The following is a 27,032-nucleotide window of genomic DNA, read 5'->3' as shown; positions in this document are numbered from 1 at the left end:
CTGTCACTGGGGCCGCCAGCTCGTTTCGTCTTTCCTACAGACATCCAGAGGTTTTCTGCACCTTTCTGCCAAAAAAAAAAATCGCTTTGTGAGAAGGTGGGGAAGACCTTGGTTTGCGGAAGGGTAGCCAAGCCAGCGATGTACATCTGGGCTCCTCTCCTCCTCTTTTCAGAGCGTGGAAAGGGAAAGGGTGAGAATCTGGGACCGCTGGCCAAGGAGCTTGCTGCAGCTCCCTGACGTGCCAAGCCCCGGGGGCAGCCTTGTCCCAAGGTCCTCCTGCCCCAGCTCCCACCCCCAGCACCCCGAGGAGCTGGCACGCTGGACACGTGTGCCGTGGTCCGTCCCTCGCGTCCCCTTGCTGCAGGCAGCGTGGAGAGCTTCCAGCCCCCAGACTGGCTCTGCGGCACGCCCAGGATCGTTGGCTAACACAGAAAAAGGCTGAGGGAATTGGTGCTGAATGCTCGGGCTCCCCCCTTTCTGCAGCAGCTCTCGCCTGCCTGCCCCGGTGCTGTGGAGCTGGGCAAGCACCACGGAGCTGCCCGGTGCGCCACTGGTGAAACCCACCAGCGACGGAGCAAGAGGCACAGCCCGGAGCTCTGCACTGCTGGGGAAAAATATGGTTTTGCTGCTTGCGAGGGCAAAGCTGAGCAATGAGCATGAAAACAAACCCCAGCATGAAATCCAGGCCAGCTCTTCCTGCACTGCTGAGGGCCCCAAGAAGTCATCACCACCCTGTTTTTGGGGTGCTTTTGGGGTGTTTTCCCTGCCGGGGGTTGTGGGAGGGGGGCACGCAGCCGCAAGAAGCGAGATGCTGAGCAGGGTTCTCCAAAAAGAAGGATCCGTGCCTTGCAGAAACATTTTTGAACTCATGTTTGTTCCCTCTCCTGGGTCTGGGCAGAATGTCAAAGCCTGCTCTGAGCTGGAAATATTTTAAGACTAGCACTCACTGGAGACTGAAACAATGGCAATTCTTTAGCTACTGAGGCTTTTATAAAAGGGCTTTTGACACAGAGGCTGCTTAGGGTTTTTTTTCGTTGCTGGTTTTCCTCCCGGAACGCACGGTGCTCATGTCCGTGCGTCTGTTCGTGCGCACACTTCTGCGTGTGCAAAGCCCCCTCTTGGCTCCCAGCTGCGCCTTTCGTGTGCGAGCCCTCGAGGATGCCCGCGGCGCTGCTCGGGTACAGCCAGCTCCGGCGAGGAGGGAGGAGACGCCGATCGCACGGGATGCCATGCAGCGATGCAGGAAGAAGACATTTTAGAGTAAATGTCAGCTTTTGCGTTTCTGGGTTTGGGGCTTTTTTTAAACACGTGGGTGGGACTTTTAATGCCCACATGAAGCCGAGACGGTTTCGGTCTCCGGGGCTTATCCAGAAGATTCACACAAACACTATGGAAAGTGTCTCTTTGCTTAGGAGGATGAAATTTGACACTGCGGAGATTTTAACCCGGTATCCCAGCCAGGAGCCTCAGTGGTTAGTGTGTCATATCTGATAAGGGCTAATCAGCCCTCCTTCAGGCACCATTCAATTCTTATTTTCATCTGCCTCCCGTGCGCGTTGCGTTCTCTGCGATACGCACTCGCACGCAGGCAAACCAGTGCAAATTCTGCCCAACTCTGGTCTTCCTTGGACACGAGGCCAACGGGCAGGGCACAGGGTAGAGAATTGCCCGTCAGGACCCACCGCCAGCACCTTTGCCCACAGCCCTGCTCCTGGCCCTGCCTGCAGCTCTTTTGGAACCAGCTTTTTGCACGGGAATGGGGACAGGACCCCACGAGAGGCATTTTTCTGGCCAGCCCCGCTGTCAGCTGCCTGCCCTGAGCCCGACTCCGTGCCTGCCCTTCCTGCGAGGTGTCCAAAGCCTCCTCAACAATTACCCGAGTTGCTGTTTGTTCAGGCGATGTGGATTTAGCTCTCCAGCCTCACGTGTAGTGTGTGTATAGGGAAAGATAGATTGCCGCTACTTTCCAGTATAAATCACATTCCTTACAACACTCCAAAGTAGCATTTTCAACCTCAGGGTGCTAATAGGATCCAGCAGGAGAAAGAAATGTCAGCTAAGTAGCAGGCGCTGTTTGGAGAGTGCAATGGAGCTGATCCACAGCCCTGGGGCAAAAGGAGCAATCCCAGGGCAAAGGTTAAAGAGTTCAGGAGCACTTCAGCCTACTTAATTGCAACAGGCCTCTTACACAGTGCAAGATGGATGACTCAAGCCGGGCGAGGGGGGCAGAGCGGGGCCAGCAGCATCACCATCTGGGCGGGCGGCAGGGGACCGCGGCGGAGGGGACGGAGGTGGCTCCTCGCCCCGAGCCACTGCTAGCCAGCAAGGTGGCCTGTGCCACACCGGGACCCCCCGGCCACCGGCTCTGTCCCCTCCGCCAGGAGCTCATCCCCAGTCCCAGCCAAGAAATGGGAATTTATATCGACGCTGGCTGAAGCCACCGAGGTTTGGTGGCAAGAGCTCAGCACTGATAAACACCCAGGAGCGAGAATACCTCCAGCTGCCAAGGAAAGGGTCCTTGCTCCCCCCAAACCCATAAGCAATATTTTAAGGGGAAAGGAGAGGAATTGGTTATTGCTGCCGATCTTGTCATCGTGGCAGGATTTGTTTTCCAGTTCCCTCTTTTTTGTTAATCTTCAGAATCTGAAAATGTCTTGTATCAGCCCCAAGGTGATTCTGCTGGGAAGATGCCTCAGATAATATTTTTAGTAGAGTTTAGACTTGTTTTCTGACACGCATCTGAAAAAAAAAAATGTCATCAAACACTGATGTTCTGCATGGAAAATGGCTTTTGAAATATTTTTTTTTTCTATCTGAAGAAAAAAAAAAAAAAAAGTTTAGAATAAAAACATTTCTTTCAGGCCTCACGGGCGAGCTTTATGCTGTTTCCCTGGTGATAAAAGCACGAGGCCGGATCCTGAGGCACCAGCGCTTAATTCCCAGCGCCGCCACAACCCCCGCCATGACCTTGAGGGAGCCCCTTCGGTCCAGCTCCACGAGGGGCGAGGTTTTTGTCCCAGCTTTGGGGGCTTTTCGGTCAGGACCACGTCTGAAGGGCTTGTGTCTCCTTGGCACACCCCGCTCCCCCCACCGCCACCCCTGTGTCACCCCCGAGGGGCTACCCCAGGGCTCCATCCCCGCATCCCCCCCCCCCCCTTGTTTTGGGGCTGCTTTAGCTCCCTGCAGCCTTCCCTTGGGGTCGAAGGGGGATGAGCTCTGGGGGCAGCCCCGGGGGCCGCCTGGTTTTATGGGGGGGCTCCCCCGGCTCCTTGTCCCCCCCCTTCCCCGGCTGCGGCCCCCGGGTGCCCCCTGGTGGGGTGTCATGGAGCCGCTGAGCCGAGGCCTGCCTCGGCCTGGGGGAGCCCTCAGAGCCCCCCCCCTGCCGTGGGCACGACCCCTGCCTCCAGCCCAGGCTGCCCCAAGACCCCCCCAGCCCGGCCCTGGGCACTGCCAGGGATGGGGCACCAGGGATGGAGCCATGATGGCTCCTCAGGGCAGCCTGGGCCTCACCTCCCTCGTAGTGGAGAATTTCTTCCTCAGATCTGACCTAAACCTGCCCTCTTTTAGCTTAAAGCTGTTCCCCTTTGTCCTATCACTGAGACAGAGACCCTCCCCAGCTGTTCTGCAGCCCCCTTTAGGGACTGGCAGGCCACTATAAGCCCCCCCCGGAGCCTCCTCAACACCCCCAGACTCCATCCCCTGAGCATCCTCCTGGCTTCCTCGGGACCCTCTGCGTGTCCTCTGGTGCTGGGGCTGTGGGGGGGGGTCCCAGCCCCAACACCCCCTGCCCGTCTCCTCCCAAGAAGCAGCCCCATCTCCAGGGACATCACCGAGGCCTCTCCAGGGCAAAACATTCATCAGCTTTTATTGAGGAGAGGGGCGAGGAGGGCTTTGTGCACAGCTGCAGGAGCAGGGATGGGTGCACGTCCCCTCCTGTCCCCTCCGAGCCTCGCACATCTCCCCCCAAGACCCTGGGGGGGCTCAGGAGAGGAGCAGGGCTGCCAGGAGGCAGGGCAGCAGGAGGCAGCCGCCGTCGAGGCCGGGGGGCGGCCGGGGGGAGCCGTTGCAGAGATCGGTGTCGCAGCAGTGGATGCGGACCCCCGGCAGCTCCTGCTGCTGGCAGTGACGGGAGGTGGCACAGCCGCTGGTCAGCAGGCTGCCCAGGACCACTGCAAAGCAAGCAGAGCGCGGGGCGTCAGGGAGGGAGGCTGCGAGGCTTCGGGGTTGGCTTTGGGCAGGCAGGCGGGCAGACTCACCGCTCTCCGTCTTAATGCAGAACCGGTGTTTGAAGCCCTGGTGGGAGTGGGAGCAGGTGATCACTTCGGGGTTCGAGCACCCCATGTCCACGTACTTGGTGCCAACGATGATGTTGCAGCCGTAACACTGGAGCCCGGACACTAAAGGAGAGCGTATGAAACACAGTTGGATTTTTCCAGGGGAAAACGCTTCAGCTCCTTCCGAGCTGTTCTCTCCAGAAGCATTTGCAGCACGCTCTGCCTCGCCAGGTTGCGTTAAGCACTGAGCCAGAAACCGAATCTGCCCGCCGCTTGTTTACCCGGCGGGCCCCAAAAACGCAGACCCAGCTCCCGCTAGAGGTCAGTGCGAAATCAAAGATTAGCAGGAGATTTGAGCTGGGATCAAATCACAGCAACAAGGGAGCTTTGAAACAAGGTTTGTAAAGAGTAAGTGAAACCTCCAAACCACAGACAACACCGAGCCTGGGCTCGGCCGCTCTCGGAAACAGCTTTTGCCTGTTTCCCAAAAATCCTCCAGTTTCAGCCGTGCCAGTGCCAGAGTCGCTTACACCGGAGGGATCATTTCATCTGCATGGTTTGTTTTTTTCTACATTGGAGGTAAAATAACCCAGCATCAGAAGAAAAAGAGAGTGGCTGAGAGCAAATATCCATGAGCCCGCAGCAGTGGCCGTGGTTTGTCCCCCCCAGAGCCCTGCTTGTGCTGGCGACAGCTCGGTCCTTCCCTGCAGGGTCAGCGGCTGTGTCCGAGAACGGCTCCCCCCAAAGCAGAAGGGGAATTAAGCCATTTCTCAAGTTCTTTATATAAAAATAAAAGGCATTCAGAGGATATTCAGCTATGTCATCCACAGGGCTTAAGGCAAACGCAGTACCTGAGACATGTTTATTAACCACAGCAACAGAAATCACGCTGCAGGCTTCCTCTGGTTGGTGCCTTCCCCCTGCTTCTTAATGATGACCTGGAGCCCTTCCCCGTCCCTTGCTCGTTTGCTCCCAAACCCTTCTGGGGTGCTGTGTGAGCACCCCCGCATCCCTGGGCACAGCAAGGGGATCACTGGGGAAGGGGAGCCCCCAAGGATCCTGGCTCCTGGCCCACGCTTTTTACCCATGTGCCCTCATTTTATAGAAAACGTGACGACTTTTCCTAAACCTGCTGGCAAGGCAACACGCAGCTACACCGCTTGGGGCAGGAATACCCCCAAATTCATCCTGAGAATGAATCACGCTTTAGCAACCAGGGGCTGGGGAGGATGTGAAGGACCACAGCACACAGGGGACACTCCGCACCCTGGGGACATCAGCACTTACCCTCCGGGAGGACGAACGCCACGGTCAGCAGCGAGAGGATCCCATGGGCACCTCCAGGCATGTCTCGAGAGCATGGGGGGGTCAGCCCCACAGCCCCCCCCGGGGCTCAGAGGATGAACCCCAGCTGGAGGGGAGTGGGCACAGACTGCCTCTCCTCCCTGCTTTCCCCCAGCCTCACTTTTCTCCTGGATTTTCTCCTGTGAAGCCCTCCGCCGAATGAAGGCAGGGAGATGCGGTTGGTGTAGCAGAGATCTGGCCGCTCCCCGCTTCTTCTCCGGCTGGCCCCGTGGCGCTGAGTCTTGTTCTGTCAATGCTTAATTTCTCCCTTTTCCTCCCGAGAAATTCTCTGATTCTTTCAGTTCATGCACAGACGTGAGTGCGTATGTGCTACCCTCGGTTATTTCTGTCCTATTTCCTCTGTCCACGATCGCTTCCCATTAATACTACCGTGCAGCAGCTCTTGGAGAGAAATTCTCCCTAATCAAGATTTAGTTTTAAATCCACTTCAAAATCCTCTAATTCAGTTGGATTAGGCAGAAGGGGTTTGGGGGGATGTGTTTTTACTTTTTTTTTTTCTCTCTCTTTCTCCTTTCTGAGCTGCCTCATCTTCACAAGCAGACCCACTGGCTTTGTGTGACATATTGTGCTATTTAAAGAGGGGAAGAATATTTTTATTAAAGAGAAGCCATCAACTGGTTTTAAACCCAAGGCTCGGGATTCTTTAATGAAGTACAGCCCTGGGGGTGGCTGTGGGGTTAAAGGGAAAACCTGATGGAGATAGAGGTGGGTCTGGATGTACCCTATGCATTTGCACACAAGAAAATCCTTTCCTCATAAGGCAGCGAGGTGCCAAACGGGGCCGAGGGTGGGCTTGTATCAGCTCTGGGGGAAGCATGACCAGGGCTGCTCAGGGTTGGGGTAGGGTCTGTGGGTGCAGCAGAGGATCGCACAGAGCCCTGATGGCCCTGCAGGGCCAGGATCAGCCTCACAGCCACGTGGGGCCTCACGGACGTCACTGGATGCAGGATCAGGCCCCCAGACCTCTGCTGGCTCCCCCACCGGCTCCCCCACCAGCGTCCCCACGAGCAAAACCCCAGCTCTGAGCGGAGCTAATGGGACTTAGAGAGCTAATGCTTACTAATAAGAGAGCGCAACTGAATGCATGGGATTAAAAAATTAAAATGACAAAATAAGCTGCTTATGCAGTGCATCCAGCAAGCGCCTGCTAGCACCTGGAAATCCCTGCCAGGGGCAGCCAAGCCCAGGTTGGTGGCAGGACCCCAGCCTCATGGGGCCACCTCTGCTGCCTAAAAAAGCCCCCAGCCAGCCAGGTGCTCGGACCCCATCTCCACAGCATCTTCATTAGCCAGCGCGCTCGTTAACATTTCACAGGGAGGCAGCACCAACTTGTTCAGGTATGGGCACCCACAGCTCAGGAGGGGCAATTAGCACCTGGGAGAAGTGCCTGAGTAATGCAGCTCATTTATTCAAATCACTTAAACCACCCACGGTGTCTCGCTTGCCTCAAAACAATGTGATTATAGCAAATGTCTCACACAGCAAAGCCTGAAAGCCTAGGGGAGAAGGGATAAAATGCAGGAAATGGGATTGATTTAAACGCACGCATAAATCAGAGCATTCAATAAGGAGGGGAGACTAACTTTTAATCCCTTAATAAACTCATCGGTGTCTGGCAGGGGAGGCTGCTCGCGTGCAAGGAGCAGCCCGGGCTCTGATGAAGCGATGCTGAAGCGATGCAGCAGCCCCGTGCAGCTGGTGGGGTTGCACAGCCCCAGGCACAGCACCTGGCTCTGCGGCCTCATCCTGCAAAGCTGGCGGCTCCGACACAGCACGCAGCACCCGCTGGGCAGTCCCTGCAGGGCACCGAGCCGGAGGGGCCGAGGGACAGCACGTGGCGTTGCAAGGGGTGGGGGGACGTGCAATGCGTTGTGATGGGGGAAACAGGACGATGGGGCTCTGCGGCTGGTCCCCAGGCAGGGAAGCGGAGGGGCTGGAGGAAGAAGCCAGGCTGGTAACCCCAGCTGGTGGTGGTGATGCTGAGGCTGGGTTAGCCAGATTCGCTTGTTTGTTTGTTGTATTCCCTTGGGATGCAGGAGGGAAAGACTTCTACAGGAATAAAACGAAAAAATATTAAACAAAACCCTGCTCTTCTAGCCTGCCATCGCTTCCACGTCCGGAAGCAGCGTACGGTTCTTTTAACTTGCCCTTGGCTCTGATGCAATTCGGAGATTTGTCAGGCACTGGGAAGGGGTTAGGAAGCGGCCCTCCTCCCCTGCCGAGAAAGATTTGATCACCAAATCCCCCGGAACATCCATGTTCTCGCTTAAACCTTTGCAATGCCCAGCAGGACGGCTCAGCCCCGCGCAGATTAGGCAGGTTTGCCAGCACGTCCTGCTGTAGGGGCTCAGCCCTGGTGAAGCCAGGACTTAGGGCGGCGGCGGGGCCGAGGAGCAGCGCTGGGCACAGCCCCGGGCCCTGCACCCCAATTCTCGCCCCCCTTTCGCCCTTCCCAAAATCCAGTCTGTGGCCGCAGAGAGGCCGAGGCGGGATTCGAACCGTGATCTCTGGAGCCTCCCCGCCGCCATTAGCGCAGCGGAAGCCGGGCTGCCCACCGCCGGCAGGGGGCAGGCGGAGAGGCTCCGTGCCTGCGCTCTGATTGGCTGGCGGAGATGAATACATTAAAGTAGGCTGGGAAAAGAGCCGGTACGCGGGGTTTTTACGGGGTTTTTAGGGCTCTAGAAACTTATCCGGACTCAGAAATCAATTTTTATCATTGGAATTAAATAGGGACGTCTAGGAATGGGAAACAGAAGGAGGAATTTCTTCTCACCCTGTTCTAGATGCAGAGCAGTCGGTGGAGGTTTAAATTGCGGCCGGGCGAGGCCGGAGGCCGTGTTGTATGAAAGGAGAGAAGGTTAGCACTCCCCTTGATAAGGATGGAAGAGGCCCCAGTGGCCTGTACAACACGCATACGGTTAAGGCACTGCCACCTACTTCGTGGCATCTAACCATGTTTTCTTCCTTTTTTTTCCGGCGAACGCAGGCGGAGCAGCCCCTGCACTGCCCTCCATCCCCCGGCTTCTTTTCCCGCAGGGCGGAGGGCAGGGCTGTGCCTTCCTGCTGCAGGGTTTGGCACACTCCAGCCCCCAGCAGCCTGCACCAAGCCCGGGAGCTTTGCTCTAATACCAAGTGCATGGAATTGTGCTATAACCTGGAACCCCAGACCGCCAGGATGGCAGGCTGGGTGCAGCAAGGTTGAGGCAGGGCTGATGGCAGCACTGCTGCTCCCCGTGGGGTACATGAACACAACCTCAGCTAGGGGAAGAGAGCAGCAGCAACAAGCTGCAGGCATGAGGATGGCCCACGCAGGGCAGAGTGCTGCAGGACAGCGGGGCAAGCCAAGCCCCCCCAAACACAACTACACGTGATGTGACACATCACACGGCGCTGAATCCACGGGGAAACGCCTACAGGTGTAATACACCAACTGCTCTGCGCTGGTGAAGAAGCACGGCCACATCTCATGCTTGAAAAGTTCTGAAAAAGGCTGAAAAGCTTCATACGGTTATTTAAAGAAATTGGACTATTTCAGCAGCAAGGCTCTCTTAAGTCCAGAGCCGCAGCAGCCCTCCCTGTAAGTAATGAAGAGCCTCAAAGGATGGGATTATTAATAGCTGTTGGTGCTCAAACTCGGCATGAACCGTATGTTAAAAACAAAACCATACCTCATGGCTTGCAGCTGTCTCCTCTAAGGGTACAGAGGCAAAACATCCCAGAGCCCCTACAGGAGAGGTTTGTACTGTAATTGATTTCCAGTTGTTATAAAGCACACGGTTGACAGCAAAAATAAAACCCCCTACAGCAGAATCCTTGAGGCAAAGTAAAGCTTGTGCATAACCGGTCAAAGCTAAGTTTTAAGCACATCAGCACAGTTAACCAGCAGAAGCTGTATCATGCAGCCTGCCCTGCCCACTCCGCATGAAGAGGGCAGCAGAATTCCTTTCCCCTTAGCTAAAGGGCCCTCTGAGGGTTTGTACTAATGTTGCCTCGGGAGGACACCTTCAGTTCAATCCTCTTACTTTCTTCCAACAAATGCTCCTCTTTCATCACAACAGATATAAGCTCGACTGTTTCTTCTCCTTTCTCCTTCTCCCTTACTCACTCAGCGGGGCTTCTACAGAAATACTTCCTCTTAAAACAGTTTTTAAAGTGAGGGCTGCTTTGGATACGGACACTTCACATTAGTACACTCTTACCACAAGCATACACAGAAAATCCCACCTTTTTATTATGGCGTATGGAATTTGTTTCGACGTGTAAATACCACATGGGTATGACAAAAGGGGAAAGAAATACCAATGCTGAAATAGATACAGAGCCATGCCATTATCAATACAGCTTCATACGATGGATTTTCAAAATACAAAAGTCTGGGTTTTTTCTTTTTACATTGAAATAACTTTACAGTGTTCCGTGAGCTCGCTTTTATCCAGGAGAAGAAAAAAATATGCTCAGAATAACTACAAGCAGAATTAATTTTAATGATTAACAGAAGATCTGTAACTGCTCTAGAACAGCATCTATGAAACACACTTAACAAGAGGTAAGCAACTATACAGAAGGTAAGAGGAGATCTTCACCACAGCAGTCAAAGTCAGTGGGGCAGGAAGGGGAGGGGGAAAATCTGGAACTGCATGGTTTCATTTGGTCACAAAGTTTGAGCTGAGTGTTTAAAATGAAGCACCTTTAAAGATGCAGTACTCCTAGTTAAAACAATACAGAAACTTTCAAGACTAGAATCTACATTCTGAAAAAATAAAAAAGTTAGACATTTAAAAAAAAAAATCCACGCATCTCTAGGCTCGTGACTTAACTTACTGTTAGAAAGCAGACTGGCAGCTCTTCCTTAAGCAGCAACAGCGCCTAGAAGTAATGCCACCAGAAAGTAAAGCATCTTTGGGGTGTCCAATACAAGCTGACACTTCTAACGATGTCAGAATGATCCATTTGTCTGCCAAAAGATTAGGCAAGAAAAGGAGACACTGCATCTTTTTTTTTTTTCCACCACGTTGCCCGGTTCTAGCAAAGAGCTAAGACGTTTTCTTTGGGCCAAGACTAACAGAAACCACTTTATCAAATATTCTTCAGGTTTCCTGCCAAACTGGATTTATTATTCTCATGTGGTTTTTTAATATTTTTTTAAAAACATTTTTTTCCTGACAGTCTCTAAAGTGATACTGGAACGTTTAACAGTCACTCTTCCACAGTTTAATTGTTTTGTCGTTTTCTAGTGCTGCTGATGCAATGATATTTTCTGTTGGGTGACAAGCTGTTGAGATTACAACATCTATGCAAAAAGAAAGAGAAATACAAACATCATTATTGACAGCAATGAAATCAGGCTCATAGCACATTTCTGGAAAAGTACCGTGTACTGCTGCTACATCTTAAAACAGCGCAGACCAGTTACTATTTCCTTGTAATTAAGAACAGTTATCCAACATTCACTCCTTATATGGGAGAAGAAATATTTGTTAGCAAAAAAGCATCCCATAGGTGGGCTCAACTTGAGAACAGTAGTCGGGAATATTTGTCAGGTTACAAAATGAAAGAATCTCTAGATTCTTGCCTACCTCATGGCAAAGCTTTTGATAATTACATCAGGACACAGCTAATAAAAACCCTGCTCGTTAACTTTCGGGTACCGTATTGCCAACTAGATACGCCACTTAGTCTTCTGAGTCTTGCCCTAATCTGAAAAACAAAAACATGCTGCCACTGCCTGTCTAAATCGACGGTCCTACAAAGGAGTAAGCATGCTTACATTTCACAGCATGATTCCTTCTAGTGGGTGCAGTGGGAATGGCCTCTTTTGGGATTCAGACTGAAGTACCTATTAGGTGACCTGTCAATACATGCTAAACCTCACCTTCAAGAAATAAGGTGTACAAACATATTTACAAACAGCAGGACCATATTAGCTCTTATCCTTCCAAGAGCTACAGCTTTAGGTGCTCACAGCAATTCAACTCGTTACTATTATGAGTCACCTAAATATCTTGACCAGCTCTGAACTCAAGGAAATCTCTTTTCAAGCTGATGTCAAAATTTTTAAAGTGAAAAAGTACACATTTGCAACGGCCGTTAAAAAGCCTTAATGAAAAAGAGTGAACACCGATGGCTCAATTAAGCTTCAGGTAGTCAAGAATCTATGGGTCTGACAGCCAAAACTAAACATCAGTGAGAAAATGCTAAAGCTACGCCCTCATTAACAACCTGAGGGGAAGGATATTCTATCCATAAAAACAAAATCCTCTTTCTTACCTGTGTGCCCTTGTAATTTCTGTACAATCTCTTTTGTCTGAAGGTTCCAAATATAAACCAGGTTGTCTTCTGAACCGGACACAATCCACTGGAGGGGCAGAGGAGTTATTTTAATCTTTCTCATCATCTCTATCTAACAACTAGTACTCAGTAAATACTTTATTATTATATTATAAGGAACTTACATGACTATTAGATGTGGTTTGTTCTGTCTCAGCCTCTATTCAGTGTATGCAGGCAGGAGAAAGTTTTGTTCCACCCTCTGTATGCCAGAGGAGGAGAACTAAATGACCAAAAGATGCTGAGGTCCTTCTGTGTTAGGACTTAATCTCTGCTGATGTGCTCTGCCATCTCAACCAGAGCACACCACCGTATCCTAGGACGTCTGCCTGCAGTACCAATACATACCCAGCTGCTCCCCACTTGGGAACGTCCTCTCCTGCTGCAGCAGAGGGAGCCTGGCCATGAGGCAGCAGGACCAAAGGACACAGACACCACAGGCACTCGGAGGTAGATGGAGCTTCCCAGGACAGCTCCTCCTCCCACTGCCCTACGGCACCCATCAACCAGGATCTGCTAAGGGAGGTTTCCATCCCCAAACTACTGCTGCTTCTACAAAATTTTACCATTGCTAGTTCATTGGCATGGCCTCTACTGAACTGAGTATTTTTCCTCCTCTTCCAGACAAAACCAGTTTTCGACAAGACGATAGAGATGTCTTGGAATCAAATTACAGAATGAGACACTTGCATCATCCTTGCATGCCCAGGGAGAAAACCAGTAAGAAAAATAAAAAATAGCCCAAATAAACACTAACCTTTCCACCAGTAACGGAGAAATTTGCAAATATGCAGTACTTTTCGTTTTTGTGTCCTGTGTACGTCTTCAGGCACTGAAAGTAAAGAGCCACAAGGCGTAAGCATTGTTGGGAAGTAGCTTTCTCACAGCCAAGGACAAACTCTCTTGTCAGATCAGGCTAAAAATATATCTGCCCGGGTTTCCCTCCCTGCCAACTTACTTATCTAGAGGATGCATAGGGCATCGCTGTCCTAGAACACTAATTTTGAGGATAGCAGAAAAATAAATAAATTTGTCACTTCCCACCAAGAAAAGCAACAGCAATTTAATGTTCAAAAGAAATATGAACTTTTTTTTTTCAAAGGCATCTCTAGTCTTCCTTGACAAAGGGTTACTAACACTTTTTTTCTCTATTATTTGTAAAATGTTAAGAGAGGTTAGAAAGCACACAAAATCCAGATTCTGTAATAACATTAGCTAAGTCTACACAGCAAGACAGGACTGTTTTTACCTTTCCTTTGCTGTAGTCCCAAAGTTTAAGAGTGCTACAAAACACAGAAAAAACGAAGATTAGTTCTTGCAGTTTTTTTTCCACCAGATGATTTCCTAGAGGCAGAAGGTCTCTTCATAGCAGAGCTTAAAGTCTACATGGGGCACTTTAGCCTGACTTTTCACTGACTAGCTGAAAAAGGCAGGCTACAGTCGTGATATTCCATGCACAGATGCTCAGGCAGACAGGCTACCAGGAAGGGTAGGTCTCATGAAAGCAGCAGCACCATTACTGTCTGTCAATGGAGATGACAGACCAACTAATCCCTTCTTAGACACTGCATGGAAGTTCTCCAGGTGAATCATTAATACAATAAGCACACCTGCACTGCTCTTATGCCTTACACAAAAAGTTGTTTTTCTATTGCACCCTTTTATAGGCTAGATTTTGTCTCTTGATGTTACAAGAGAATCATAGGATTAATGCAGGAGAATGCTGAGGTTTTGAAAGGTACACTAGAAGGCATGGACAGGTTTTACAGTCACTAAGCAGTGCCAAGGTTTTAAAAACAGAAGCTCTACCTATGACATTAGCAACGTACACCACCTCACAGATTTTCTAAGTTTTATAGTACGTATGAAGTTGTGTAATGTCATTACTGTGACAGGTAAACAGAAGCAAAATAAAGTTTTATCTGATATTCACAAACACTTCAAAGCTAGTGGCTTTTTTTTAAAATACCTACTTGTCCAAAGTTGCAGCTAGTATATATTTGCCATTTGGGGAGAATTTCACAAAAGACACTGGCGGGTTATCATCATCTACAGTGAAAATAAAAGTGATTTTTAAACAGTGCACAGTTGCATTGCTTCATTGGCAGAGAATTTCTTTTGACAATAACCTGTTGTCAGTTGTCTCACTGAAACAAGCTTTCAGTTTTGTTATCCCTTGGTACTTCAAGAAATACAGATATACAAAAGTGATTGCTCTCAGTATTTCAAGAAAATGATGTTTTGCTCACAAACATTTTAAATAACCCTTTGTAACTGAATTTTCCTTCTTTGCATCAGCACTTACCAGAGCAGAAGTATATCTACACCTTTTAAAAACCATTACATTAAGAGTTATGCTGCTAATTTGCAGCGCCATGTAACTTGTCTATATAATGTTTTAGAAGAATATGAAAGACTAGGGAACATATGCCCAACAGGTAGCTTTATCATCTTTGTTCACAAGATGCCTCACGCTAACAACCATCACCAATAAAAGCAGGCAGCTCACGCAGTCACAGACTGGTTCCATCACATCCAACAGCATGAACAATTTTGTTACAGTTCTGAACTGCTGCAGAGCAACCAACTGAATGGTAGAAAACTTTGAAAAACATTTATCCTGCATCTACGCGATGTAGCACTCCAAGCTTAAGCAAGTTTCCATAGATGTGATAGCTCCTCTTACTGGAATAGCTAGGGGGACAGCAGCGTACTAATGGAATGGTAGGAAGACTGAAAAATAGAGGTTAGGGAAGTCACAGCAATGATACAGAATAGCTGTATTGCAGCTAAACAGCTAAGAACGGAGCACAAACAAGAAGCCTTCTACTTACCAATCAGTGTTTTCAAGCACTGCCCTGATGCCGTATCCCAGATTCGACTATAAAAACACAAGACTCATTACTACCAATATAAGATTTATTATTTTTTTTTAACATGCAACAGTTTTAAAGGTTGCAGCAGACAAGAAAAAACTACTTACCAGAGTCCATCATAGCTACTAGACACTATCAGGGATCCATCACGATTAAAATGCACCTGTAATATTATAGAAGGGGGAAAAAAACTTTACTTATGTTTGTAAAAATCAATGTTTTAAGCCTCGCTAAAAGCATTCATGCTAAGAGCAGCACCTTAACAAGAACACAGCATTAGCTGCTCAGTTAATAGTAGTGCCTAACCTGGGGTAGCACCTTAAAATTTTAAGGACATGGAACTTAATCTCTTAAGTAACCAAATACGTTTTCAGGTCAATTTATTCCCTTCAGCTATATCTCAAGATACTACTATTTAAAAGAATAATTGTTAATGTACATTTTCAAGCGTGAAACGTCTTCTAGGCAAGGCAGAACAATTGTACCTATTGCATTCTAACAGCCATGTTTTAACACATCCAAGACTCAAAATTCTTTTAATGTTTCCTTCATTTCAGAAGTATTAAGAGTTAAATACCTTCTGGTTTTCCTTCATTTTATTAGGTATTGCTGTATTCCACGTTACTTTAAACTACTTAAATTAACAAGATTGGAAATGGAGTGTACTATGGAACTACCCTGGTCTGAACCTTGGCACTAGTTTGGAAGAAGCAAGCAGACACACAGCTGTTCCAGGCTGTTATCCAACCGTCACATGACAACCAGTCGGCACCCCAGCATCAGACTGCCAGACTCAGGCATGATCAGCTCACCACTACTCACTGCTCCCCACATTAACACCCACGACAGAAAGCCATGTAAGCCTCACACGTAACACTCTTCATTTTGTTCTTGTTGATCAATGACCATCTGCAAACCAACCACAGCCCACCCACTACACTGTATAAGGGTTCATAAGAAGATTGAGAGCACAATCCCACCCCTCTACCAACAGAGGTAGGAGAGGAGCTGCCCTAAACAAAGCACATTAACGTGTTTATCAGAAAGGACTTACAGCTGAAACTGGGTCAGAATGAGCTGGCAATGTCTTGAGGCACTTCCCTGTTTTCACATCCCATATCCTCACGCTTTCGTCAAACTGAAGATTGAAGAAATGCACAAGGTGGTTTAATGATACACCTATTTGTGGCATACAAGATGTTATAACTTGATGCAAGACGTTGTCCTCCAGTTGCACTGCAGCCTCATTAGAGAGGCCAGGGTACAAGCACTACACAGGGTAGCAGTAAGAGACACACACAGTTCTCTTCAACTCTTCCTCTACATGCAAGGGAAACTGCGTGTTGAGGATGGGCTAAAGGCTAGACCATGTCCCTAAGCAAGGATAGCATTAACACTGCACAGCTCACCCAATTACAAGTTGTATTTGTGGGGGAAGACAAAATTGAAATGAGGGGTGTGCAGCAACTGCTGTGCACTAAGGAAAAAAATCACTTACTGATCCAGAAACGATGAGGTTTGACTGAGGGTTGAAGTTGCAGCAGAAAACGTAGTTACTGTGCCCCTTCAGCGTCTTTAAGCACTTACCCTGAAATAAGATTTATAGCAGAGTTAAATATTTAGCATCCTCTAGAGCCATACATGCATTCAGATAAGCTGCATGAAGGTTAATAACCACGCAGCACAAAGAAACCATCTCTAACCCCAGACCTAGATGGACAGAGGACCAGCTACAAGAAAACAATAGAACAAGACTTTTTTCAGTGACCGCAGCCAAATTTCAAACCCTCTGGGCAACGAGAGAAAACCAAGCAGCTTAACACATCTAATCAAAATTAAACCAATTTACCCAGTTTGCATCATAACTGCGGAAAAGAAAGGGGGCAAGAAGCAAAGAGAAGTGAGCCTATGATGAGAAGTTACAAAAACGTTCAATCTGAGAGGCTGCTTTCAGAAACGAAGCCTGCAACTGCATTGCCACTGTAAGACTTTAGCACTCTCAGAAGAAAACAGACTGCTCATGGTACCTGTAAGCAATGCCCTCTTTCCAAAAGCATGCGGCACAACTCACTCATCCTCACAGCCCATTCAGCCAGCTGCTCGTTTTAAGCAGGAAAGTGGGAGCTATTACCTAAGGAGGACCAGTGCTTAAAACTCTACCTTCTCATCATAGCACATCAAGCTCATCTCTCAGAAGAGCTTGATTTCAGAAGGCAATGCTGGCGAGAAGGAAGGTAAATAACAGTTTGTCCTTACCGAGCTTACATCCCATATTTTGAGAGTTTTGTCATCAGAGGCAGAGACAAGAAGGTTGGAATCTGATGACCAAGCAACATCAGAGATACCCTAAAACAAAAGAAAACAATCCTCTTAGCTCTGTTTGCTCACTGACACATGCAAATGGAAAACACAGGCTGCATATTATATTCACAGCTGAAGCTTGAAAGAAAAGTCAGCAGTGGGAGCTGGGAATTCATTGATCTGACTGGGATACAGCTCCTTTGACACTTGCTCATTTTAGGCTGAGCCATACACTCCAAAAACATCAACGGCTTGTTCATATAACACTTACTGTGGCCACCAACACCCTTTCTTGGAATTCATAAACAATATGCTACACAAACTAATCTGAATATGTGGTTTCTCACGATGACAAATGGCTTGCTCTTTCTGGTCTGAGTCCCTAAGGGCTGGAGAACAACAAGATTCTACTGGCTTTTCTTTTGGTGAATCTTCATCTTTGCTTCTGAAACTTCAGCACATCAGAAACTTCAGCAAACAAAACCGGAGGGTTTGGGAATTTGTGTTTTCTTTAGAACTTTGGAGAATGAGTAAGTGTTGTGTTTATGTAGGCAAAGCCACAAGAAAATTCAATCTCCTTAAAAGGCAAGCCATTCTGCTCCAGATACAAAGGAAAGAAGGAACAGGACGTAGTGTTACAGTTTACAGGGATTTTCACCCAAGAATACGTTGCCCCTTGTAGGAGGTCAGTGTTCCCGAAACGGAGGGATGCAAGAAAATGGCTAGGCAGTGTGCATGGGGGTTCTTCATTATCACTCTGCACTGCATTTCCAGCTTGACCTGGTATCACCTCAGCAATTCCAGTCCCAGGAGATTGCACAGGACTGTATAAACAAAGACGTACAAAGCAAGACTAAAGAACAAGCCCTCTAAACAAGAGAAACTCATCACAAATGGAAAACTCTGGACACGAAAAACAAAACAAAGTCAATTCCTTACAAGTAAATTCATACTCAAGCGCAGTGATCTCATACTTACCAGCTTATGACCAGATATTGTTTTTTCAAACTTGCCGTCGTACGCTCCCCAAATTTTAATGAGCTTGTCAGCAGCTGGAAAAGAATGTACCAGTTAAGAGACTAACAGCACCAACACATACATCTGTCCTTTCTAGATGGCAAGAAATTAACTACATCTCTGCAAACAGTGAGTAGCTTTCCCTCCCCAGGCAGACGCTAGTGGATAAGGTAGTGTGTAACTGGTGAACGGTTTCGTACACGCCACGCTGCAGCAGCTGAGATTACATAAACTGCCTGGAATGCAGAGAGTCTCCAGCCACTTCAGTCTCTCTGATGACAACTTAGGTTTCTACTTTTGTTTCAGATTGCCAGTGGTAAGAGTAGCACTGTTCCACGAGGAATGCTGAAGCGCTTTTGCCCAGAAAGAACAAAAGTGACATCACTACCTGGACTGAACTAACGTCTGCAAAAACCCAAACAAATGATCCATTTTAACTCGCAAAACAGGCCAGAGAAAAAGGTTGATATTTGCCAGAGGTAGAGGTTGGAAAACCTTGGGGTGGGGGAAAGGGTCTTTCATAAGGATACTTAAACACACACAAAAAAACATTTATACACGGTGTGCTGGCCTTATAAAGGCAATCTGCAGTTAAGCCAAAGACCTAAGTCATTCCCATGTCTGGAAGTTGTTTGACTGGCCCTCAGCGTCATATTCAACATTGTTCTTTTTAATTGCCTTTTCCATCTATACGGATCCTCACCGAGGGTTTATGTAAACACATTTTCAAAGGAAAAGCTGTCAAGCAACATTAACCACCGAAAAAAAATTAAAAGAAATACCAAAGCTGTCAGGGAGAGAACTTGATCTACCACCTAAGAGAGCAAGCAGTGAAACACTATATATAATAACATCTTCTGCACATTTCACGGGGATAATCAAAGGCTCTGACTCACTGAACACCACAGGCACAGCGGACAGAAACACATGGCCAGTCCATCATACCACGCTACAACCCAGCCTGGTAGTGCTAAGCTATCTTCCTCAGCTCCCAGAGCTCCGCTTTTGCCTGCAGGTACTGCACACAAAGCTCAGTTCAAAAGCTTAAGCTAGAACTCGAGCGATACAGAAACACACGGGGGAAAGAATCCTGTGCTTGCTTTTGCCCACTTGCTCAGAAAATAAAGCTGAAGAGGAGAGGGCTCTGATCTGGCAACACCTACAAGATCCAACGTCCAAAGTAACAGGACTTAGAAGCTGAGAAGTAAATCATCTCGAAGACTGCCAGCTTTGGCAGTTCCTTTTAGGAAGAGTAATGACACCACAACCCTCTTCCATTTGATGAGGGTAAAGACAGGTAGTTCTCCAAGGCCCAAACACGCACATTTTCAACAAGATAATAAGAAAGCAGTACTTACAGGAACTGGCTAGCCACTCTCCGTTAGGACTAAACTTCACCGACGAGACTGCCTTTGTGTGTCCTGCTAACGTGAACTTTAGAGCATAATTTGGTTTTACTGGCGCGGGCTGAAAGAAAAATATGTACGAATGAGCTTAATAAACTCCCAGCAGAGTTTCACAGCACACAGTAATGGACTGCATGATTATTCACCATAGCACAGATTCTGTTTACATTCTTTTCCCTTTCCAAATTCAAAAAACCCATGCTGTCTGGTGTCTGCAGTGCCTTACTGCCTGTGTGCAACACCAACTCATCCTCGGGAAGAATTCCATCCAAGCCAGGAACAAACAGAGGAGAAGACTCCAAAGGCCCAAGCATAAAGTGCTTGGCAAATTAAAATAAAACCCTTGGTACTGATCTGCGTAGTACTATTAAACATTTGTAGTTCTGTTCTTTGTTGCAAATCAAGCACAAGCCAACTCCTCCAGACCCCCAAAATCCCTTTTTTTTCCCACTATTTCACCATTTGTGAAGGCTTCCTGGTTAGACAGCAGCATCTTCTTTCAGCATCTGCAAAGCTTCAAAGAATCTGACTAACAACTGCTTTCCCATTTTGCAACTAAGACCACAAATTCACCAGCTCTACAGTCAGCTCTAGGCCTTCCAAAAATACAAACCACCTGAGCTTTTAAATGCTCAAAGAGACAAGAAACATTTCCTTAGCAAGAACTTAAACCGACAAAACCTTGCACTACAAAAGAGGCTGTTTTTATCCACCTGCTTTACCCATAAAATCCTCAGCACGTTTTCATCTCCAGACACCAGCAGACATCTTGAGAAGTTCTTAATCTACATTTGCTTCAATCCTCTAATTCTGGTTTGCCTGGCGAACGTGCAGGTAGTTGCCATGTGCACTTACACAGACATTGTTCAGCCCCACACACACCTTGCTCTGATTGGTTGAGGAGGAAGGAGTAGATTGTGTTTTGGTGGATTCTGCATCTGGCTTCTTTTCTTCTGTTGCCATGGTTCTGAAGCTGGCAAATGCGACTTATGGTGCTTGAAGGGGAGAATGAATGTGCTGCTTCAAAAGGCAGCCCTTGCCACAGAGAGCAGAACCGCGCTGGTAATGAAAACCTGGAAGAAAAACAAAATATTCTCAATAGCTGTCAAAGAAAGATCGTCAGCAGCTAAAAGAATGAGGTCAGCCTAACTGCAGATCTCCAGAAAACAGCATGAAAAACTTATCTATAATCTTTTGTATAGATATGTATATCTTTTCAGCAACACAGCAGTATTTTATGCCTTCGGGTCTATTAACGTGCAAGACCAAGAGTCCAATTTGTGGCCTTTTATTACTTCTTGGACAGCATTTTTCACTCTGCTCTGCTCCAAGCAGAAATCATTAGAAATAAAGCAGAATAGCTTTTAGGTGCAGTGGGATGTTTCATTCCCCAAAATACTTGTAAGAAGTACTTGCATAGCACAGCAAATACAACCGTTTGTAGAGAAGGCATTTCCAAAGCTTAAAATCCTACCAGGATCCTTTCATCTCCTAATTCAAGTATTTCAGTCTCATATTTCTCCCCTAAATGGCCTGAGCATCACACCACACCTTTCTCTGTCTGAGCGTTTCACCTGACTGAAAGCCAGCCTTGTGTTAGTCTCAGCAGACTCGCTTTCTGTAACAGAACCTGATAAAGCGCAGCGCCAGTGTTCCGTAGTCGGGGCCGATGCTGCAGAGGGAACAATCTCCAGCTACGCTTTCACCTTGTACCAGAGGAACCTCTGGTTCACACCGTAAGGATTTGTCTTTAAAGTGCATTTGCAATGTCCCTCCACAACTACCGTTCTTTTTCTGCTGGTGGCAGCAGATCTGAGAGCCAAACCATTTGCTCTTCCAGCAACTACTGATATTTTAAGGAACTCGTTCTTGGGAGCGGATGGGAGGGTGCACAGCAAAGTGCTACCAGTTGCCTGCCTGCTTTAATAAGCGCTCTCCGCAGTGTGGATAAACTTCTCATTGTTGCTACCAGTGATTTAAGTTTTCTACTGCAGATTGCATTCTTTTCATCTGGAACTAATCTGGGAATTTGAGCGAGCATGCATCCTGCTGCCAGCACTCAGCTCCATCCTGGGGAGGGCTTCTCCCTGCGCCACAGCGCCTTGTACTAAAGGCAGCACCTCAGCAGCACCCACTGCCCAGAGCGAGGGCTTCCAGCGGGGTGATCAGCAGTGGGTAACAAGCACCCCTTCCCCACCCACCTGCCCTCGCCTCGCTGCTCCCCATCACGCCCAGGGGAAGTTCTGCGGGAGAGCCCAAACTTCTGGGGGGCAGGAGGAGCCGTCCAGAGGCACGCAAAAGCGCATCAACACACACATGGAAGTACGCACACAGAGAGGCATGCAAATAGAGGCATGCAGACACACACATGCAAGCATGTGTGGCTGCAAGCACATGTACAAGAGCAGGGTATGGCTCCAAGTACACATACACATGTAAGCACGCACAGCTGCAAGCATGCACGGCTGCAAGCACATGCAAACAAGCATGGTGTGGCTCCAAGTACACACGTGCACGCAAGCACACATGCACGGCTGCAAGCACACACGTGCATGCAAGCATGCACGCCTGCAAGCACGCACATGCAAACACACATGTATTGCTGCAAGCACGTGCATGCAAGCGACTGCAAATGCGTGGATGCATGCAAGCACGGCCGCGAGCGCACACACGCAGGCATGCACCACTGCAAGCACACCCCCACACGCACGCTCTCACCGCTACAAGCACAGACACAGCCATGCAGCGCAACAAGCATGCACTGCTGCGTGCACGCGCGCGGCTGCAGGCACACGCCCACAGGCGAGCACAGAGAGGCACGCACATGCAAGCATGCACGGCTGCAAGCACACGCGCGCGGCTGCAAGCATGCACGGCTGCGGCGCCCCCCGCGTGCACGCGCGCGCGCACCGCCCCCAGCGCGCGCCCCGAGGCGTGTGGAGAAAGCGGGAGGAGGGGGGGCGAAGGGGGGGGGGGGGGGGGCGCCGCGCGCGCGCGCTGCCTGAGGGCAGCCGGCCGGGCGCTGAGGGGAGCGGGGAGACGGGAACCGGCCCCCCCCCTCCCCCCGGTGACTTACCGGGGGACGGGGAAGGAGCCGGGGGCTGGGGGCCGCCGCCGCCTCCTCCTCCTCCTCCTCCTGGGCGCAGAGGCGGGGGCGCGGCCGCGGTGGGGAGGGGGTGGGGAGGGGAGGAGGGAGGGGGAGGGGGGACGCGGCGGCGGCGGCGGCAGCGGCGGCGGCTCCGGGGCCGCCAGGCGGGGGAAGGCGGGAGGGCGCATGCGCGGTGCGGGCCAAAGGCTGCACAATGCCGCTCTCTCCCGGGAGCGCTACGGAGGGGCCCGAGGGCCAAAAAGGGGCGGGGAGCGCCTTAAAGGGGCAGGGAGCGCCTTAAAGGGGCAGGCGCCGCCCTCCCGGGGTGCGTGTGAGGAATTCAGCGTTCCGCTTAGCGAGGATGGGGCTGGGAGCGGTGTGCGAGGCCCCCGGTTCCGAAGAGCGCCTCATTTCAGCCCGTTAAGGCCCAGTAGCTCGCTCAGGCACTTGTCGGTGGTTTTATTTTGTTCCCTCAGCCGCTTTTTTTTTTTTTTTTTTTTTTTTTGGCCAAAAAAGAGAGAAAAGGAAGGGACACGTGTCACTGACTGGCCCGGGAAGGTCCTCGGGCTCCAAAAATCCGAGTGGCAGCTGGGAAAGGGAAAAAAAAAAAAAAAAAAAAAGGGAAAAAAAATAAGAAAAAAAGCCGTGGTGCAGCACAGCCAAGGCCCAACTCCTTCCCCCGCAGGCTGGGGACTGACCCCTGCCCTCCAAGCACCAGGGGAAACGCAGACACAGAACTGACAGGGCCGCACCATCCCCACGACGTTATTGGAAACAAATCCAGTTAAGTTCCTGTCACCAACCCTTCCAGGGGGATTTGCCGTCAAGTATTCAGTCTTTGTGAAAATAAGAGGCCACAAATCAGAGCAGCAGGGCAACGCTGTGCGTTTATGCAGCTTGCAGAGGGCGGTTTTGTTTCTTCCATGCTGGAGATGAGGGGTTGTCTGCATCGTGCCTCTCACTGCCTGGTTTGGAGGTTTTTGCCTGATATTTATGTATATATATATATGTATACATATATATATACCTCTCTGGAACCAGAAAACTGTATCCTCAATTACAAATACGAATCTTAATCCTCAACAACCCCTTAACCTCGGGGTATCCTGGATTTTTCATTTAACAAATGTAAAGTTTCATAAACCCAATTTGGCAAAGTATTTGGTCACGTGCTAGATTGTTTTTTTTTTGACAGAAAAAGGCAGCCCAACATGCAGAAACATTTCTTCGGGGCTGCGTAATGTGAGCACCAGGGGATTTGCACGGACAACCGGTGAAATTTAGCTTGTTGGTTACGAGTCAGCCGTGAGGGTCCTTCTCGCTCCGCAGGCCTTGCTGCCACAGCTGGGATCAGCAGGATGTGATCTCTGTCCAAATTCCCTCTCTGTAAAAGACTGGCCTTGGCAGGCTTCTCTCTCACAAAGTCTTTCATTCCATTTGGTTCCCAATAGCCTGAACTTGGTGACCTGCCAAGTACACTGGAAAAGACACCTGTCTGTGGGTTGGTGGTTTTTTTTTTTTGGTTTTGTATTTTTTTTTTCAGGGGGGAGAAGCTTCCCATAATGATGAAAAAGAAGAAATTTCCATGAGTGGCTCAGATGGTAGGGAAATGACTGCTTTCAGTGAGGCTGTGATTCCTCTGAATGGCTTTAAGTGTGTCAGGAACAGATCTGAGGCCATGGATCCTGCTAAGACTAACGTAGGCACTTTTGTCACAGGTTCCACCGAGACGAGAACTGATCCAATCCTGCAGATTTCATCCAAAGGACATCAATGTTTGTGGAAAGGCTCCCACTGCCTTCAACACATGCTGGATCTGCTCTTTAGACTTGACGGCTGCAAACAAGCACATGCTTATGTTTGCAATGGTGAGTAATACGGCAATAAGCTTACGAGCTATGTAAGCCTATGTTTATGTTTTGGCACAATTAGCAGTCTCTGTTAGGACTTCTATTTACTTGAGCTGCTCAGACAGCAAACAGAGAGAGCACAGAACAGACGTACTGCATGTTTCACACAGTTCAAGAAACAGAGCGAGCAAGAACTCATGAGAGACCTGCTGCTTCTTTTAGGCTCTTAAAGAGCAGCTGATGCCTGACATATAGCTGTTTCTGTGCGGTTGCTAATATGCTGCTCTGTTTTTTTCTAAATCCCAGATACATCACATTCATATGTTTCTTCTGGGATTTAAAAACAAACACTGAACCTTTTCCAGGCTGATATTTCTACCTTCCCCACTACAGTACGAACCTTACTTACGTTACTGCCAACATTTGTTCATTGAAAACTAGGAAAACTTACCCCAGTGGAAAGCAGTGAGGATTTGATTCATTCTGCCCTGGGAGGGATGTGTATACTTAGCCTGGGCACAAGGGCCCAGTGGATGTTGAAGAACTCAAAGATTATTTTATTGAACACTGCATGTATAGAATTCCATGTAAGGGAAGACCTGCGAAGAAGCAGTCCATGTTTTTGTAGGAGAATCATGGACTTCATGCAGGATTAGAATCCTGCAGTATCGTTCAATGCAGATTCCCCCCAGTGCAAGTCACAGCCAAGTTGATGCTGATTTGAGGGCCTCAGACTGAATGACACACGGTCTGATTGCCAGACGTGATGACAGCCTCTCTCTCCCAGCCTCTTCAACTGGAGCAGCAGGTTCTGAGCGTTTCTGTGAATCAGGAACTTTGTTCTTTGCTGGTGCAAATGGTCGCAACTCTAGTGACTGGATGGTTCAATACAACTAGCTCATATCCCTGGAATAATTTAAGTAAAATGTAAATATTTCTGTCATTTAGAAACCGAGATGTTTGAAAGTGTTATTGTTGTGTTAAAGCTTCTCTTTACTGTTTTTCCGGTCTGTAAGAGGGCAGAATGAAGAGTAAGAAAATACACAGAAATACATTAAGGGCTTTAGCCAGCTGAAATCTAGCGTGTTCTGGGATCTGTTAGTTTAAACTGCCAACTCAGTAGCACACACTATTCGCAAGCTTGCTTTCCTGTGCAAACCACTGTGTTAATAGCAGGTGCTAGGTCTCTGCATCACACTGAATGTGTAACAAAACCATTTAGATGCAGCTAATTTCCAAATAAAAATATTTACTGTGGCCAAAGCTACATAGTCATATTAGCTGGGCAGTTTCTGTTTACTTCCCAGATTCTTTTGGTCTTGTCCCTTTCTTTTCTTCCACAACAGTGTAGACCTTTGCTCTGCTTCCTTCCATAAAAATAAAAGTTTCTTGGCTCACTGTGTCCCAGCATCCAGCTCCTCCAAGTAGTGCTTCTTGCTACATCCTGATAAAAGACACGGAGATCAGAGCATTTTGTGGGCTTTTCATGCCTTTCCTCTCCTCTGCAGAGGAAGCTGTTCATCTTAGTTTCTTTGTTCTGAGAACTGCCAGTCTGGAAGGACACTATTAAAATCCACTTCAGACCCTCTATTGGATATTGGCTGTCTCCAGAACAGCATTTAGATCATAATCAAAGCTTGTATTTGCAGATGAACACTTGAAAGATCTGTTGGGTCTTGGACTGCTCAATTCCTTCCTGTCCTCTGATCAGTTACCATAGTGCTGTGCTTTCTGGGGCTTGTAGACGTGCTGGCTCACGGGTTCTCTGTTCGGAGTCTCTGCATACCCTTCTCCTGATGAAGAGCGAACACTGAAAAGACAGAAGTCCTGTAGACACTGACACCTTTCCCAGCAGTGAGTAGTGAGGTTGGCCTCACCAGTTGGTGTGGCCAGGCTCTCAGAACTACAAAAAATGAGTCAGAAGAGCTGCATCCAAGTTCTTGCTCTGCTAATGATTCTCTGCATCATCATATTCTCTCCCAGCTTCCTCAGCTGAAAAACAGAGCTCATAATATTTTTTTTTTTAACCTACATAAGCTGTTAGGAGGATTATTGCATTGTTGTGAATTCCACAGATGAAAGGTACTACAGAAGAACAAACCGTAATTATTGTTTCAAACCTCTGCCCTAGACCTGTCACCCTCACCTTATTGAATAATGCTTACTCAGTCGAGGAAATTCTGCTGCTATGGTGAAGAAAATTGTGAGTGAAGATGACTTGGTTTTGCAATAAGAACATTTATCCCCTAGCGCTCAACACCCTTCTCTCTGCCAGTGGGATGATTGGAGTCACTCACATAATCTCAGTCACTCAGTACGCACTCTTAAGCAATACGCTACTTGGACACTGTTGTTTCTTTATCCCAAACAGGACTGTAGTTGAATAAACTCTCTTTTTGTAATGGTGAGAGGTAGCAGCTCCTGGTAATAGGATTTTCCCTGAGTCCGTTGACAGGTGAAGGCTCTTGGAGCCCGTGGTGGCTGATGGCTGACCAAATGGTCGGAATGGCCAAATTTGCTGCCGTGAG

General features: G+C 48.5%; 2 protein-coding genes and 1 non-coding gene across 3 annotated transcripts; 1 reads left to right on the top strand and 2 right to left on the bottom strand.

Moving 5' to 3' along the window:
• Positions 1-3,981: 3,981 nt before the first annotated feature.
• LOC118175615 (ly6/PLAUR domain-containing protein 1-like) lies at positions 3,982-5,805 on the bottom strand. The gene is made up of 3 exons (XM_035342000.1): positions 5,562-5,805; positions 4,257-4,397; positions 3,982-4,169 (listed from the first exon to the last, which is right to left on the bottom strand). The coding sequence occupies exons 1-3, from the start codon at positions 5,620-5,622 to the stop codon at positions 3,982-3,984; spliced, it is 390 nt and encodes a 129-aa protein (XP_035197891.1). The 5' UTR covers positions 5,623-5,805.
• A 2,669-nt stretch (positions 5,806-8,474) lies between these two features.
• Positions 8,475-8,602, top strand: LOC118175642. Its single transcript, XR_004755053.1, has one exon. It is a non-coding gene; the product is annotated as a U6atac minor spliceosomal RNA (small nuclear RNA).
• A 1,244-nt stretch (positions 8,603-9,846) lies between these two features.
• WDR5 (WD repeat domain 5) lies at positions 9,847-22,786 on the bottom strand. The gene is made up of 14 exons (XM_035341811.1): positions 22,643-22,786; positions 20,449-20,639; positions 19,519-19,627; positions 18,122-18,195; positions 17,099-17,188; positions 16,341-16,430; positions 15,897-15,980; positions 14,950-15,005; positions 14,801-14,847; positions 13,940-14,015; positions 13,216-13,249; positions 12,724-12,798; positions 11,907-11,994; positions 9,847-10,929 (listed from the first exon to the last, which is right to left on the bottom strand). The coding sequence occupies exons 2-14, from the start codon at positions 20,527-20,529 to the stop codon at positions 10,829-10,831; spliced, it is 1,005 nt and encodes a 334-aa protein (XP_035197702.1). The 5' UTR covers positions 20,530-20,639; positions 22,643-22,786; the 3' UTR covers positions 9,847-10,828.
• Positions 22,787-27,032: the final 4,246 nt, after the last annotated feature.

The sequence above is a fragment of the Oxyura jamaicensis genome, chromosome 17 (genome assembly GCF_011077185.1).
Source record: "Oxyura jamaicensis isolate SHBP4307 breed ruddy duck chromosome 17, BPBGC_Ojam_1.0, whole genome shotgun sequence".
Classification (NCBI taxonomy): Eukaryota; Metazoa; Chordata; class Aves; order Anseriformes; family Anatidae; genus Oxyura; species Oxyura jamaicensis.
The sequence above is the reverse complement of the archived record's forward strand: the minus strand, read 5'-3'. Positions and strand labels throughout refer to the sequence as shown.

What these genes read in the sequence shown, in the direction of transcription:
- LOC118175615 (XM_035342000.1), bottom strand. Translation starts at nt 5,622, where the DNA reads ATGCCTGGAGGTGCCCATGGGATCCTCTCGCTGCTGACCGTGGCGTTC. An exon ending in GGCGTTCGTCCTCCCGGAGG is followed by an intron (nt 4,398 to 5,561) that starts GTAAGTGCTGAT and finishes GCTCTCCTTTAG; the next exon opens with TGTCCGGGCTCCAGTGTTAC. An exon ending in CTGCATTAAGACGGAGAGCG is followed by an intron (nt 4,170 to 4,256) that starts GTGAGTCTGCCC and finishes CTTGCTTTGCAG; the next exon opens with TGGTCCTGGGCAGCCTGCTG.
- WDR5 (XM_035341811.1), bottom strand. Translation starts at nt 20,529, where the DNA reads ATGGCAACAGAAGAAAAGAAGCCAGATGCAGAATCCACCAAAACACAA. An exon ending in AAATATGGGATGTAAGCTCG is followed by an intron (nt 16,431 to 17,098) that starts GTAAGGACAAAC and finishes ATCTTATTTCAG; the next exon opens with GGTAAGTGCTTAAAGACGCT. An exon ending in ACCTCATCGTTTCTGGATCA is followed by an intron (nt 15,981 to 16,340) that starts GTAAGTGATTTT and finishes TTCAATCTTCAG; the next exon opens with TTTGACGAAAGCGTGAGGAT.